Raw genomic sequence first — 15,142 nt, forward strand, 5'->3', positions numbered from 1 at the left:
CCTGTATTTTAAAATCATACATATTTGGTACCCTAAACTCAAATTTAATTAATAAAATTTTACCAATTTAATCAAACTGCTGTCAATTATGTAAGTTCCAAATTTAAATTTAATTACTTAATTACATATAACTGATGACAGTTTGATCATTGTTGACTGCGTTTTTTGCCAACGACGTGAGAACGTCAAAAATGACAAATCTTCAAGAGAATTCAAACGACACAAACAGTTTAATAAAGAAAATAAAGAACACACATAATTTTTATAGTGGTTCAGCCCCAATATGTTGGTAATAGCCAAATCCACTTAGAGATTTAATTATTTTATCTACACTCAAGATCAGATGAACCTTAGTCAACTAAGTTTCTTCAATGTAGATTCTCAGAATACAAAAGAGTTCTCTCTCAAGGAAAATCACTTTCTCTCTCTAGAAAACTCAGATCAAAACTTCAAATTGCCAAAAGTCATTTTCTGATCCCATCAGCCATGTATTTATAGGCTTATGATCATACATTGATATCCCCTAGGATCAGGATATTTTATTATTCGTATTATATTTAAATTACAAAAGATATTCAAAATGCAATAGAACCCCCAATTTGCGTGAAGTATGAGAGATTCCCGCGTATACCCACCGATTCTTGCTGAAGCCGTTTCTGGGAATTTGACGTAGTCTGTTCTACTTGGTTGATGAATGTCATCTTCTGGTCGACCATACCCCTACTGACCACTCATGCAAGTGCTGGTCGGACACATGCATGCTGGACATATGCATACGGACCAGGCCTTTGTCTCTCCTCGGACATGCATCCGACCAGGCACACCCCTAGCCCAAGTACACTGTCTCTCCTCGGACATGCATCCGACCAGGCACACCCCTAGCCCAAGTACACGCCTACTTGGATGCATGCGGCTGGCCATCATCTCCTCAGGCCTAAGGTGTCCGATCGGACACGCTCAACCTGCACCATGCCAACATGGTCCGCTCGGACCAACCCATGCCTCACCGCGGACACAAGGCATGCACTCTCCTCGGAAGAGTGTCCGACCGGATGCCTCTCCTCTAGCATAGAGTGTCCGATCGGTTCTCGGACACATGGTGTCCGACCGGACACGCATCGGGCTCCTCGGGTGCACTTGGCTCGGACATGCCAGTGCTGGACAGCAAAGTCACTCCTGGTCGGAAGCAACTTACCCGGTCGGTCATGACACCTCTCAAGCAGTCAAAACTCTTCATTGATGTACTAGGCTGCTGCTAAGTCAGATCACCCAACCATTCCTTGCCACTTGTCATTTCTATTGCCACATCATCATTTTCAAATTTTGGGGATAACAATCATATTAACAAAATTTTATCTATCAAATCTGAGTCTAGGGTATCAAATATGTATAATTTTAAAATAGATTGTACCATATGAGCATTATTGAAAACAGAGGGTACCAAAATAGTACTTTGCAAAAACATAGGGTACCAAATGAGTAAATTCTCTTTCAATATTTAAAATAATGTGGCATGTATTTATTATATTATATTATATTATTTAAAATAATATAATTTTTTTATTAAATATATCAAATCAAAGAGTTTAAGGGTTACAAAAAGTCTATGTAACTTATTATTTTGATAGAAATCTGGTAACAGAAATTTACAAGATTGGTAATTTATATTCTTAATGCGTATATATTAAGATTGACAATATATCTAAAACATATGCGTCAAGATCGAATCCACATAAACCCAACTCCACACCACTTAGCTAATTATTAAGGACTAAATTAGGAAGAAAATGAGTGTAATAATAATTTTTTTGGGTTACTGAATTGCATATTGTTCACTCAAAAGATTCATATCATAGACTTAATAATTAAAGAGCTACTATTTAAGTCTTAACTAATTAAGACATCTAAATTGTCTAATGTTACACAATGTTTTAATAAATGTGATTCGTATTTTTGAGTGGTAATAGCTTTAGCTGAATCATTATTTTTCTAGTGAGTCTTTCGGGTTTTCATATACAAGCTTTTTGGAGATATGGATTTTTGTACGAGAGTTGTCAACATTGCTTAGCAATAATTAAAATAAAAGCATAATTTAAACGTAATGAAGGTGCAAAGTAAAGGTAATTAATAAGAAGATGCCACTGAAAACTCTAACTTAATTAGCTAAATTAGAAAATACAATTTGATGCATGCATGGACGATCTAATTTGCTATCATCAAGCTAACAACAAAGATGACTTATTATCCTTTTTTTTTTTAAAAAAAAGAAAAAGAAAAAGAAAAGCAAGTCTTCCAAATAAAAAAGTATTCCTAGCACATATTCCTAGCACCATAGTTTTCCAGGAGGTGAATCTATTTGTAAACTCAAACACTTTCTTGCTCCAACAATCTATTTGTAAGGGGTTTCTCTCCATTTTACAATTAGTTATTTGTAACAAGACTTACTAATTGCACCAATAAGGAATAAAACAAAATGATGGCTGTAAACGTCCTATCTCAACTATCTTTGTAAAAATGTTATTTTTATGCTTATTTAGAAAAATGTCAGTAATTATCCAGAAAGTTCAGTGGTGCCTTATTAAAAATATGCAATATGAGTTCATTTGTTCAAAAGAAAATAAAATGTATTTTGTGCTATTCATAAGAAAATAACAAAGAATCCCACTGAAGTTTAAAGTAACATAATAAATCTCAAATATGTCTGTTGGCGTTTCTTAGATTGATCGTCTTCATGGTTTCACCAAGAAAGATCATCACAAGAGTTTTGTATGGGATTCAACATGATTTGTTTCTTGTGACGAAGATCAATACATATACTTCTAAATCATATCTTAGTGGCAATGCAGAAGTAGCAACTTGTTGCCTATAGCGCTAATTTGAGCATGAAAATAAAAATGCAAAAGCACTACTAAACAAAGATTGTTGATTCATAGACTTATATTACTCTGTCAATTCTATGGAATGAACTATGAAAACAAGTATAATTTTTTTGTTTCAGTCTTATTGTTTTATCATTTATGTTATATTAACATGGCTCTAATAAGTGCAGTTAATTTCTTACATAAATCGGCTGCAGAGAACAAAAGACTACAAGTCTTGTAAAATGTAAACTTACTCATCTCTAGATCTAGAGATTATTACTCTTTCATTAGTGAATCCTTACCAAGTCCTGGTGAATCTCTTGAGGTTTATATGTGTTTTTAACTTTGCAAGGATGATATTTTATAATGTAAAATGTTCCACGATCCTATATTTTGTTAGATAGTTGACAGGAAAAATAATAGAGTTATTATATGCAAAATTAAAGCATTTCGATTACTGCTCTGTTTTCTCTCTACGCTGAGTCAAACTCATTATTAGTTATTTGCATAAGATTGAGATCACAGCAAGTGCTTAGTTAGGATTAACAGATTCTATAGTTAGTTGCCCCTATCGTAACTTTATTCTTTGAGTTCAAATGAAACTCCATACATAGAGTGTGCGAGGCCTCACACGACTAGTGAAACTTATTAAGAAAGAAATGACATAGAACACGAACGAACAGAACCTTCATATGCATAAATGCACCTTTTGTTATCAAGAATAACACTACTATTGTACATGATGGAATCAAATAAAATACACAAAAGTTTTGTGCTTTATCATTTTAATCGAAAGATGCCATAACTGTTGTATATCTTTACAACACAGAACTCAACACATATATAAAGTAAACAAGTTAATTTGATCAAACCAATTCAAGCAATAAACCAGAAATTAAAAGGACAAAACTGAAAAATAAAGAACACAGAATTTTATACAGGTTCAGCCAAACTAAGGACCTACTTCTTGTTACTCCCCTGAGTTGTATTCTCCATTGATCAATAGATTACAATGCTGAAGATTAGTTTAGTGCACCACCAAGAACCTAGGTGAAATCCCTCCTCAAAACTCAGCTTGAGTTTTCTTCCAAGAACACTGATCTTGGATTCAGATTTCCCCAACTCTCTTGCACTCTTTTCTTCTCTCTGAACACTTCTCTCACTCTCAAATTCAATGTGAATTTTTTCTTTTTCTGTCACTCATTACAAGAGATTACAAGGCTTCAATAGAATTATTACAGCAGAAAGAAAAGACTAAAATAACTTCGGTGCACATAAACTAATCTAACCGAAAATAAAGTCAAACATAACAACTTTAACTGTCAAGTTGTTAAAATATGTTTTCTGTGGATTATAATTCCCACAAACGAATTCCATTTATGATATTCCTAGACAAATCATTATGTTCTCTTCATATAGAACATGATTATTATATGCACACTGACGGGAATAGCTTTGATTTAAGAGTTCATTAAATAGGAAAACCAAAAAGGAAGAAGAAAACTAATTAGTAGTAATAAATAACTGACAATCATGCATAGTAGCTGGCTTATCATTAAGCTTCTCCAACACAGCATATATATGTAGAACTACATATATGCACACAACAAAATTCAGGCAAAAGCCACACCCATTTATAACCATAAAACGAAAATTTAGAGTCCATTACGTTTAGTTTTTGAACTACTTATTTGGGTTGATTGCGTACCATGTTTGAATGGCAGTCAACAAAAGAGCTATTATAGCAGCCGAAAGAGCAACCATAGTCCAGGGGCTTCTGAAATGGGTCTGATAGACTTGGGCCATCCAAATGGCACACTTTCTCTGGCAATGATTTTCCAGTTCTTCCATGACATCAAAATAATAGTCCTTGGGTGGCTTAAAGCATTCAGACCCCATATCATTGAACAGATCGACCACATCTTTATCACAGCTGAGATGGTTCCAAAGTACTCTTGACGCCCTTAGCTCCTTAACATCTTCTTCTTTATCAATGAGAAAATCCATAAGTTTTACATATGAAGTAACGATATAAGAACCAACATCACCAAGACACATCTCGTAGGCGACAAGATTCATCAGCTTAGGCTTCGTCCATTCATCCACAGTCAATGGAGGAAGTTTAAGATGCCCTTTGAAGTTAAAACGTTTACTAGTATAAGCTATATCAGCACCACTTGGCTTAAACTCTATCCCAGCTGATTTAAGCTCCTGTGCACTGCGAAAGTTCCTCTTTGTATAAAAAAAAGGAACTGGTATTGGGCGTGGGCGTGGGCGTGGGCGTGAGCATATGCAAAAACATTGAATCTTCTGTAAACGATATTGAGTCTTGTGCCCATGTACCATTTTGCCCGTTGATTTGATTAACGATTGGAGATGATGAAGAAGGTGAAGATTTTTATTTTCTTTATCAAAAATTATGTCAGATTGTTTTCTGATGTACCTGGAGGTTAGTGAGTCCTTCTTCATGATATTGTTGATGTGAAGGAAATAGACAATATCCTCTTTCAGTTTCGAAGATGTTTCCGTCGGCATACAGTGCAGCAACAGCACAATGACTCGGAATGGGATTTGGTTTTGAAGAAAGAACAAGTCCTCCTGGATCGATATTGCTTGCTTATTATCAATTCCAAACTCTTCTAGTTTATTTTCATAAGGGAAATTTGATAAATCATGCTTATATTAGCTTAATAATTAAAATTTGAACCAAAGTTAACCACTATATGATACAAATGCTCATCTTTCATTTAATACCAAAAATACCCCTCTCATAACAAAATCCCATACCTTTCCTCTCTAAAATCTTGCAAAAAAGATACACATGGGTAAGTGATTTTCTTTGATTCTTGTTGTTGTTGGTTGTTTTTATGATTTAGATTGCTGTTTAGATGTTGGATCTGTAGTTTGTTGGTATTTTTTGCTGTTTTTTGGGTGAAAATCGTGGTCTGTGAAAATCTGCGTTTTTTTGGGTTCCTTGAATTTTTTTCTAAATGCCCGATAGTGTCCGATATAGGCCCGATGCAGGGACGATAGTTGTTGAGTTTCAAGGTTAGTGATGAGGTCCGATGGCCACCCGATGCTTGCCCGATATGTTTTGGTTACCCGATGGTCATTAAGGTTCGATGGCTACCCGATGGTTGCCCGATATTTATTTCATTCTACAAACCCTTTAAGTACGATAATGGATCAATACTAGTCCGATGCATGCCCGATAGTTGTTATTAAGTTAATGCAGACCTATTAGTACGATTGTACACGATGGTACCCGATAAGTGCCCGATGCTTGCCCAATAGTACGATGGTACACGATTTTACCCGATGGTACACGATAGTGATAAAAAAACTTAATAAAAACCGTACCTTTCGGCTTTTCCCCTGCCCATTTCCCGTTTCCTCCCAAATCCCAACTCTTCACTCCCACAAAACCATCGAGCAACATAAGTACTCACACCCGACGCTTCTCTCTCCCTCACCCACCATCACCCGACGCTGCTCTCTCCCTCACCCGACGGTCGAAAAAACCCCCACCGGAGACGTAGAAAAACCAAGCCCCAACCCCCACTGGAGACAAAGAAAAACCAAGCCCCAACCCCCACCGGAGACGAAGAAAAACCAAGCTCCAACCCCTCACCGGAGAAGAAAAACCGACACCCCATTGCGCAAAAATGTCTAGGGTATGTGTTTTTTTTAATCTCTTCTCCATTGAAAAATGTTATAGTATGTATTGTTGAATTTGACTGTGTTAAATCTGACTGTGTGAAATCTGATAAACCGTAAAATTTTGAAAAAAATTTCTGGGTTTTTTTAGAGGTACGATAGGGTACGATAGTGGGTCGATATGGGTACGATAGTATTTGTGTTTCTCATAACTTCAGGTTGAAGATGAGTGTACGATAGGGGTACGATAGTGGTTTGATGGTGGTACGATAGGTTGTGTTTTCTGATAACTTGAGGTTGAAGATGGAGGTACGATAGGGTACGATGTTGGGTACGATGTGTGCCTGATAGTGGGAACAAATTGTTGTGTATGTTATAATACGATGGTGTACGATGTGAGGTACGATTGTGCACGATAATGTTATAGTTCCAGTTTTCCATTGGTGTCCGATATGGTGCGATAGATTCCGATAGTTGCTCGATAGTATATTGCAGAATATAAAATTTGATGTTTTTTTTTGTTATTCTATTTAATTGGGTATTTATTTGTTTTATGCAGAACTTAAGACCTCCACAACTGATAGTTCCAGTAGAGGAACATTTTACGGGACGTATCACTTGGCGCGGCAGTTGGTACTTTCCAAAGATTAAAGCAAAATTTATACAGTGTGGTTTATTGGATAGGGTGAAGGAATCCCCTTTCAAACAGTTCTTCATGGCGGAACCATTAAATTTTTCTGGTGCCTTAGTCCATCAGTTGTTGTTGCACAAATTCAGAGGGGAGAAGACTGACGAAGTCCAGTTTTATATTGGGAAAAAAAGATGTAGATTTAGCCAATTGGAGTTCGCTTTAGTTACTGGTTTAAATTTTGAGGCCGGACCGTCTGAAGCTGAGATTAAAGCGAAGACCACTTCGGATCGGTTGATTCTTGAGTACTTCAATGGTCCAAGCTGAGATTAAAGCGAAGACCACTTCAGATCGGTTGATTCTTGAGTACTTCAACTGTACTGAAACCATACCATCGTACCATTATCGGACCAATATCGTACATTATCGTACCCTAATGTCGTACATTAACTATCGTACTACATCGAGCAACGTCGTACCATATTGTAAGATACATTTAAATAATCCTACAACAAACAATATCGTGCATTGTCGTACCGGCATCGTGCACTATCGAACCAACACTGGATTATTACATATTTAAGAGTTTCATAATGGAGAAAAAAACAGAAAAAAACCTGCAAAATCCAGCACATAACAAATATTACTAGTTCAAGCAGAAATAAAACATAATAGGTCAACTAGAATACAAACAAAACAAGTTAACCTCGGTACTTGCAAGACGCTTTGTTGTGCCCTTTACCACCACACTTGCTACAACATCGTTGTATCACAACCTTGTCTCCATTAGAAGGATATCGATTTTTCCTAATTCGTCCGACCTTTTGCTTCTTCGGTCGGCCTACAGGTTTCTTCTCAATCGGTACTCCAACTTGGATGTTCTTAATGTCTTCAGGCAATTCCCAATCATCCTCATCACCAACTGGCATAATTGTCCCCTCATATGTGCTCTTCCAACTCTCTCTTGTGTAATATTGAGAGCACAATGCGTACATGCTAATATTTCGTTCTTGAGCAGCAGCACATGCATGTGGACAAGGAATCTTCATGATTTGGAATAGGCCGCAACTGCATTGTCGTGCCTCCAAATCAACTATACCACCGCTCTGAACTGTTCCTCCGGGGTGGACATTAAATGTATAAGGTCCAGCTCTGTCGACGCTTAAGAACCGAGATTTCTCAAATTGACATGACAAGTCCCCCTCCATAACTGGTGATAGAGTCGTGCTACACTTTTCAGCGTTTTCCTTTCGAGTAGCAAACCATGTTTGAATAGTAAACCTGATGAATTCAACAAAAGCAGTGATCGGGAAGGCTCTTGCGTCCTTAGTTTTGTTGTTGAAACTTTCAGCCCAATTACTTGTCATTACATTGTAACGGTCTCCTGGAAAGTACGCACGAACCCATCTTTCAAATCCAATGCCCTCAAGATATAGTGCAACTCGAACATCCATTGCTTTTATCTTTTCAAATTCTCTTTCAAAATCTGTCTTCTTATACGAGTATGCACAACTGTAAATATGATCCGTGAAGCAATCAGTCTTGAACTTGCTAGCCACGTTCATAATAATGTGGTGGTAGCATGCGCCATGGGGTGCATCAGGGAAGACAAGTTCCAAAGCATGAACAATGCTTTGATGCCTATCCGATACGAATGCTAAGTTCTCAACATCACCAATCGCTTGTTTCAACTTCCTCATGAAATAGGTCCAAGAGTCGTGGTTCTCACTGTCAACCATTGCGAAAGCAATCGGAAATATGTGGTTGTCTGAATCCAATGCCACGGCACACAACATTTGGCCACCATACCTAGTTTTCAAGAAGGACCCATCAATACATATAACAGGTCGACAAAACATGAATCCCCGCCTACAAGCACCCAGAGAAAAAAAGCAATACTTGAAGCGACCCTCGTCTACCTTGAAATCAGTAATGGAATCGGGATTGTTCAACTGCAGCATGTGCAAGTACCCAGGTAACTTCGAATATGAAGCTTCAGGCGTACCCCTAACTATGTGGAGTGCTTTCTCTCTGCATCTCCAAGCCTTCTCATAACTCATTTCGATCCCGAAAGAATTCTTCATATCTTCTCTTATTTTGGAGGCTAAATAATCTGAACCGTTAACTGAGAATTTATCCTTGATCAGTTCGGCAACTACCAAAGGTGATGCTTGACGGTTATCTTTTTTTCGAACATCGAGGGAACATGTGTGTACATTTTCAAATGCTGTCACCTCGAACATGTTAGAAAGTTGCTTCTTCTTCCCTCTTAACCTCCACCCACAATCAGGATCCTTGCATGTAATATACCAAACATCAGTACCAGACTTCTTAACTATAAAGTCGAATCCCTTCTTCATTGCAAACAAGCCAGCAACCTTCTTTAAAAGTTCCTTGTCTCTGAAAAACTTTCCTAAATGAATCTCCCCGCCCGATGTGCCACCCATAGATATATAGTGACTATTATCCTCAATGTCTTCTCTTGTAAACATCTGAGCTTTGAATTTACTATAATATGTCGAAGAAGAGAGTGGATCACTAAATTCTCTAGCATCATTTGTTCCGTCTGGACGACTACTACTAGTACCAGGTGTTTGGCGATCTTCTCTACGGGGTCTACTTCTACATGTTGTTTGCCTCGGTATTTGGTACGACAGTGGACTCAGGCTCAAAGCTTGAGAACGGACCTCTGTTTCTTGGTCGTCATTGCCCTCAAAATCATTTTCAGGGTCAGGACAATCAGGAAAATCATCATGAAATGGCATCTGTGCTACATGGTCAACTGTTGTTATGAAATGGTTTGATTCAGGTATAGCAGTGGCTACTAGCACCTCCGGATTTGTTTCTGGAACATAAGTCCCAACCTCACTACGAGTATCCTTAACAGTACTTGGTGGAGGATTACGATCAACAATGATATTCTTCTCCACCAAAGTCACAAAAAGGGGAACAAATTCATCTGGCTTCTTCAAAAGCATTGACAAATATAAGCTTACACCCTTGTCATTCCTTAAAAGTTCAGGCCGATACATTAACCCTTTCATGTACTTATAATTCACTTCTAATTTCAGGTCACACTGCACTTTGTCAACCTCCAGCTCTGAGTACAGAAGTTCAACAAGTTGTGAGTAAGTTATGTCATTCTCCAACTCGAACGTTAAATTTTCGGCTCCATTAAAAACCCAATCTCTACCTTCACGCTCCCAAACACCATTATACATTAAGTACGCGAACAAAGTTGACCCTATCATGTACAAAGAAAAAAAATCAGTAAATGGCAACAAAATGTCGAAATTTAGTTCAAATGTTTTGGCATCGTACCAGTATCGGGCCATATCGGGCGGTATCGGGCAAAGTTTTATTTATGTTTTTTGATCACTTAAAACACTAATATCGGGCAAGTATCGGGTAACATCGAGTACCATCGTACTATTAGGTCAGCAGTAACTTAATAATAACTATCGGGCATATATCAGACTACTATCGATCCATTATCGTACTTAAAAGGGTGTGTAGATTTAAAATAATAATCGGGGCAACCATCGGGTAGCCACCGTACCCTTATAACCATCGGGTAACCAAACTATCGGGCAACCATCAGGTTGCCATCGGACCTTCATCCCTAACCTTGAAACTCAACAACTATCGTGCCTGTATCGGGTCTCTATCGGACACTATCGGGCATTTAGAAAAAAACTCAGGGAACCCAAGAAAACGCAGATTTTCACATAACACGATTTTCACCCAAAAAAACAGCAAAAAATACCAACAAACTACATATCCAACATATAAACAGCATTATGAATCATAAAAGCAACCAACAACAACAAGAATCAAAGAAAATCATTTACCCATTTAATATCTTCACTATGAGCAAAAATAACACAAAGCTTGGTGTTTCTCCTCAAACAATCCACAATGTCCGAATGTGTATCTTTCTTGCAAGATTTTAGTATAAAAATCTTGTGTGTAAAACGTATGGTGAAGAGAGAGTGAGAGAGAATGTATGGTGAAGAGAGGTATGGTGAAGAGAGGTAGAGAGGAAGAGGGAGAATAGAGAGGAAATGTGTTATGAGAGGGGTATTTTTGGTATTAAATGAAAGATGAGCATTGATATTATATGGTGGTTAAATTTAGTTCAAATTTTAATTATTAAGCTAATGTAAGTATGATTAATCAAATTTCCCTTTCATAATAGCTTTGTATGAACTGTACTATAGCACACCCATCTAAGAAAAGAAACCTGGCCAGTACATCATTATCAATTGTACACTCATGAATCGAAGTTCTCAATTCCTTGATATGATTCTTGATTGCATTGAGTAATGTTTCCCCCTCCTGGGGAATCGATTTTTATTAATTTTCTTGCCAATTTAACCTTGAGGCCCTTTTTTTGTGGAATTTTTCTACACATGGTTCATATTTGTCCTTTGGGCGCTGGTCACCAGACTGGGTTTCATTCTTATGCTCATAATAAACAGGACCGATTGGCAACTCCTTTGGGTAACAATACTGATCTACATAATTCCGATAATCTGCCTGCAAAATTTGTTGAAGCCAACCTATCTTAAGTTTCTTTCCTAAAATCATCCATATTTAACAATACAAAATTACATTTCTTTCCCAAAATCATATTTATAAATACAAAAAAACACATTTATATTCAATCTAAATAGACTGTCTAACTCAAACACAAAATCAAAAGTATCAAACAAACTGATTGATCCAACAAAACACAACTCAGAGCCACCAAAGGCTTATTCAATCTTCACCCTCAAATGTAAAGTTCAGATCTAGAAGGACGAAAACTCTTATCAGAAACAAGATTTCTCTTGATCACCATCACTCCATCAGACACACGAAAATGAACTTTTCGGATATACAAAAAAAATTAAACATAGGTATAGAATAAAAGGAGAGATGAAGACAAGTACCAGAGACAGGTATTTGGCTCAAGTGTCATGCTTGCAACAATCAAATCCAGGGACAAAGACAAGTTTATGCTTGGCACTATCTTGGGAGGAGGTCAGATTGCTTGATATGCCCAAGCAAGAATGCCCACAAACAATAAAGCTAGTACTTCCTCAAGCAACCCTGAAAGATTTTGGCTTTTAACTAAAATTGGAATAAAGCGACATAAACAAAGTTAAGTTTATGAAAAATTAACCAACTCTGTCAAGTTCATGTATTGAAATAATGGACCTATTTAGAAATGGGCCAGAACTGTCAAGTTCATGCACACAAAAAAGAACACAAGGGTTCAAATTCAAAGTGGGAAAATATCAAAACTTAAGTTTTGTTTAAATATTTAAGACACTGCATAAATCAAAGTCTTAAATAGAATATGTATAGAGAAAAATTTAAACAAAAAATATTTACAACAGGAGCAAAGATTAAGACTTCAAAGTCAATTTATATACCCTTTTGCATAACCACTAACCAACTTTCTTAACTTATTGTAAAATTCAATATGAAATTGCTACTGCTCCAGAGAAAATTAGACATATTGGATGACTCAAAACACATATTAAAACAACAATTATTCTTAGTCTCTCGGTTTACAATTCAATGACTTCGACGTCAATTTGTGATCCAATACAACATTGCAAAAACAACAATTAACAGCAGAAGTGTTTTCCTATTTTTCATAAACAAGTTCTTATCATTTTCCTCCATTTGCAGTTCCTATTTTTTATAGCTTTTAATAGTAATTTCTGTTCAAATTCAAATCAGAGCATTTGAAACCTCAAACAATAAAACATGTTAGTTTTCAGTACCAAAACAGTTGAAAAAACTAAAGACTAATATAGCACCATTAAATTTCAATTTCCTCAAATGAATAAAAGGGAAAAGGATAAAAAAGAAGAAAAAACCACCTGAAAGAAAGTGAAAAGAAGTGTTCTTGCTGGGTCAACATAATAGAATCATTGAAACACATATCTAAAACTTATCTAAAAAAAGACAAAAAAGATCAAATCACTCCAGCCCCATGCCTCCTATGAATAAATCTGGATGCAAGTTGCAGTTAAACGGTAGAGTGGCATACAATTCACAGATAAGAAAAAGAAAATACAAAATCTTACTAACACCCATGTAAATTATAACAATCAACTAACAATATCATAAGTTAAAACCAGCCAAAAAACTACCTGCCTAGTTATATTCCAAATTTTCTAATGAATCACCAAATACCAAACCCCAAACTCTTAATAACTAAGTCATATGTTGGGGGAAAATAAAAAGAAATAGTTCACAGCAAACTTTTGATGCTATTAGAAATTGGTTATTCATGAAGTAATAGTACCAAACCACACGAAATCAGAAAGGAAATGTACAACTAAAAAAGCTGACTAAACAGAGTTTGGTGCAAACGTGGAGGATATTAAAAAACAAAAAACATAATTTTTATTTCTCATATACTCAAAAGATAGAAAACTCATCGATAAGCTTAATAACCTAAAAAAATAAAGCATCAAAGCTAATAAAAAGTGGTTGTTGCTGAAGTACTAGTATCAAGCTACATGAAAACAGAATGTTAAAAAAATACAGTAAAGGTGCCTAATTTGTGTACCTGAGAATGAGTGAAACAGCTGGTGGGTTTGAGGTATTTCTCATAATAGAAGAGGCTCCTCCATTGATAGAGAAAAGGGGAACTTGGTACAAAGAGGAAGAGGCTCTAACGGTGACCTTCATTGCCAGAAGAAATGCAGATTAGAAAAAATGTATAAAATCACAGCTATCACCTACTTCATGAAAATATCAAATAATATGTCAAAAAAACTATAAAACACATACATATCATATTTTTACAGATCAAAATCATAAAATAAAAAATGGGTAGCAATTACCTTACTCTGTCGCCGTCCATGGAGGTGAGTGCGGGTCTCGCAGGGGGGAGGAAGTAGAACTCCATTTAGCGTGAGAAGAGGAATTTACCGAAATGGATGGCTTAGCTTTTATATTTTTTTTTTCATTTATTTTTTTTTTTTAGGGTAGGTAACTACCATGTGTTCTTGTAAATAATGGTTTTATGTCTTGTTTATAATAATGCTTATTTGTTATTTTATATTTTGAAATTGTATATATTTAGTACATTATATTTTAAAATCATACATAAAACTCAAATTTAATTAATAAAATTTTACCAATTTAATCAAACTGTTATAATTGTATGAGTTTAAAATTCAAATTTAATTACTTAATTACATATAATTGATGACAGTTTGGTTATATTGTCAAAAATCTTATTAATCAAATCTGAATCTATAGTATTAAATATGTATGATTTTAAAATCCAGGATAATATATGAGCATTATTGAAAAAAAAAAGTACCAAAATGATACTTTGCAAAAATACATGATACCAAATAAGTAAATTTCTTTTTTTTTATATATACTGATATGCCATTCATTAATATTAGAGTGATATTACCTTAATACATATAGGCATAACCGATCATATCATTTAGGTGATGTTGAATTGGCAGAAGTAACTTCTGTAACACAGGGCCAAAGTTTTGGTGCTGTTGAAAATGGCTAGGCATCAAGTGTATCTGGAAATGTGACTGAAGTGAACGAGGAGCTTAGGACCTCGCCTGTTTTGGTGAGTACATATCTTAATCTGCTTTATTCGTTATATGATGAGAATGTGGTTGGGTAAATGAATTTACGTTTCTCCATTGTTCTTGTTGTTTTTGTTTATGAAACTCGTAAAAATCTCAGATGAAGTTAAAGAACCAGTTTTTTTTTTTTATAATATAGTTTGAAGTTGTCAATAAATTGAGCTAAATTACAATGTAGCATTGAATGATTTTATATAAGCCCTCAAGGTTATATGTCCAGTCTAAAGTTTTAAGGTTGTTCGAGTAATATATACGATCCACTTGCCACATTGGTACTATTTTCTTGTTAATGTTAAAATACACTAAGCGACCTTCTACGACTATGGATTGCTTAGGGTCGCTTAGTTCAATCTTCTTCTTAATGTTGAGCTAAT

At 35.8% G+C, this 15,142-nt stretch overlaps 2 protein-coding genes across 2 annotated transcripts; both read right to left on the bottom strand.

Moving 5' to 3' along the window:
- Positions 1 to 4,544: 4,544 nt before the first annotated feature.
- LOC133785966 (UPF0481 protein At3g47200-like) lies at positions 4,545 to 5,396 on the bottom strand. The gene is made up of 2 exons (XM_062225178.1): positions 5,305 to 5,396; positions 4,545 to 5,079 (listed from the first exon to the last, which is right to left on the bottom strand). Exons 1-2 carry the CDS (start codon positions 5,394 to 5,396, stop codon positions 4,545 to 4,547), a joined length of 627 nt encoding a protein of 208 aa, XP_062081162.1.
- Positions 5,397 to 7,585: 2,189 nt separating this feature from the next.
- On the bottom strand, positions 7,586 to 13,967 carry LOC133783165 (uncharacterized). The gene is made up of 4 exons (XM_062222712.1): positions 13,942 to 13,967; positions 13,718 to 13,833; positions 12,081 to 12,240; positions 7,586 to 11,685 (listed from the first exon to the last, which is right to left on the bottom strand). The coding sequence occupies exon 4, from the start codon at positions 10,479 to 10,481 to the stop codon at positions 7,848 to 7,850; it is 2,634 nt and encodes an 877-aa protein (XP_062078696.1). The 5' UTR covers positions 10,482 to 11,685; positions 12,081 to 12,240; positions 13,718 to 13,833; positions 13,942 to 13,967; the 3' UTR covers positions 7,586 to 7,847.
- Between the last annotated feature and the right edge of the window lie 1,175 nt (positions 13,968 to 15,142).

This window comes from Humulus lupulus, chromosome 6, assembly GCF_963169125.1.
Source record: "Humulus lupulus chromosome 6, drHumLupu1.1, whole genome shotgun sequence".
NCBI classification, from domain to species: domain Eukaryota; kingdom Viridiplantae; phylum Streptophyta; class Magnoliopsida; order Rosales; family Cannabaceae; genus Humulus; species Humulus lupulus.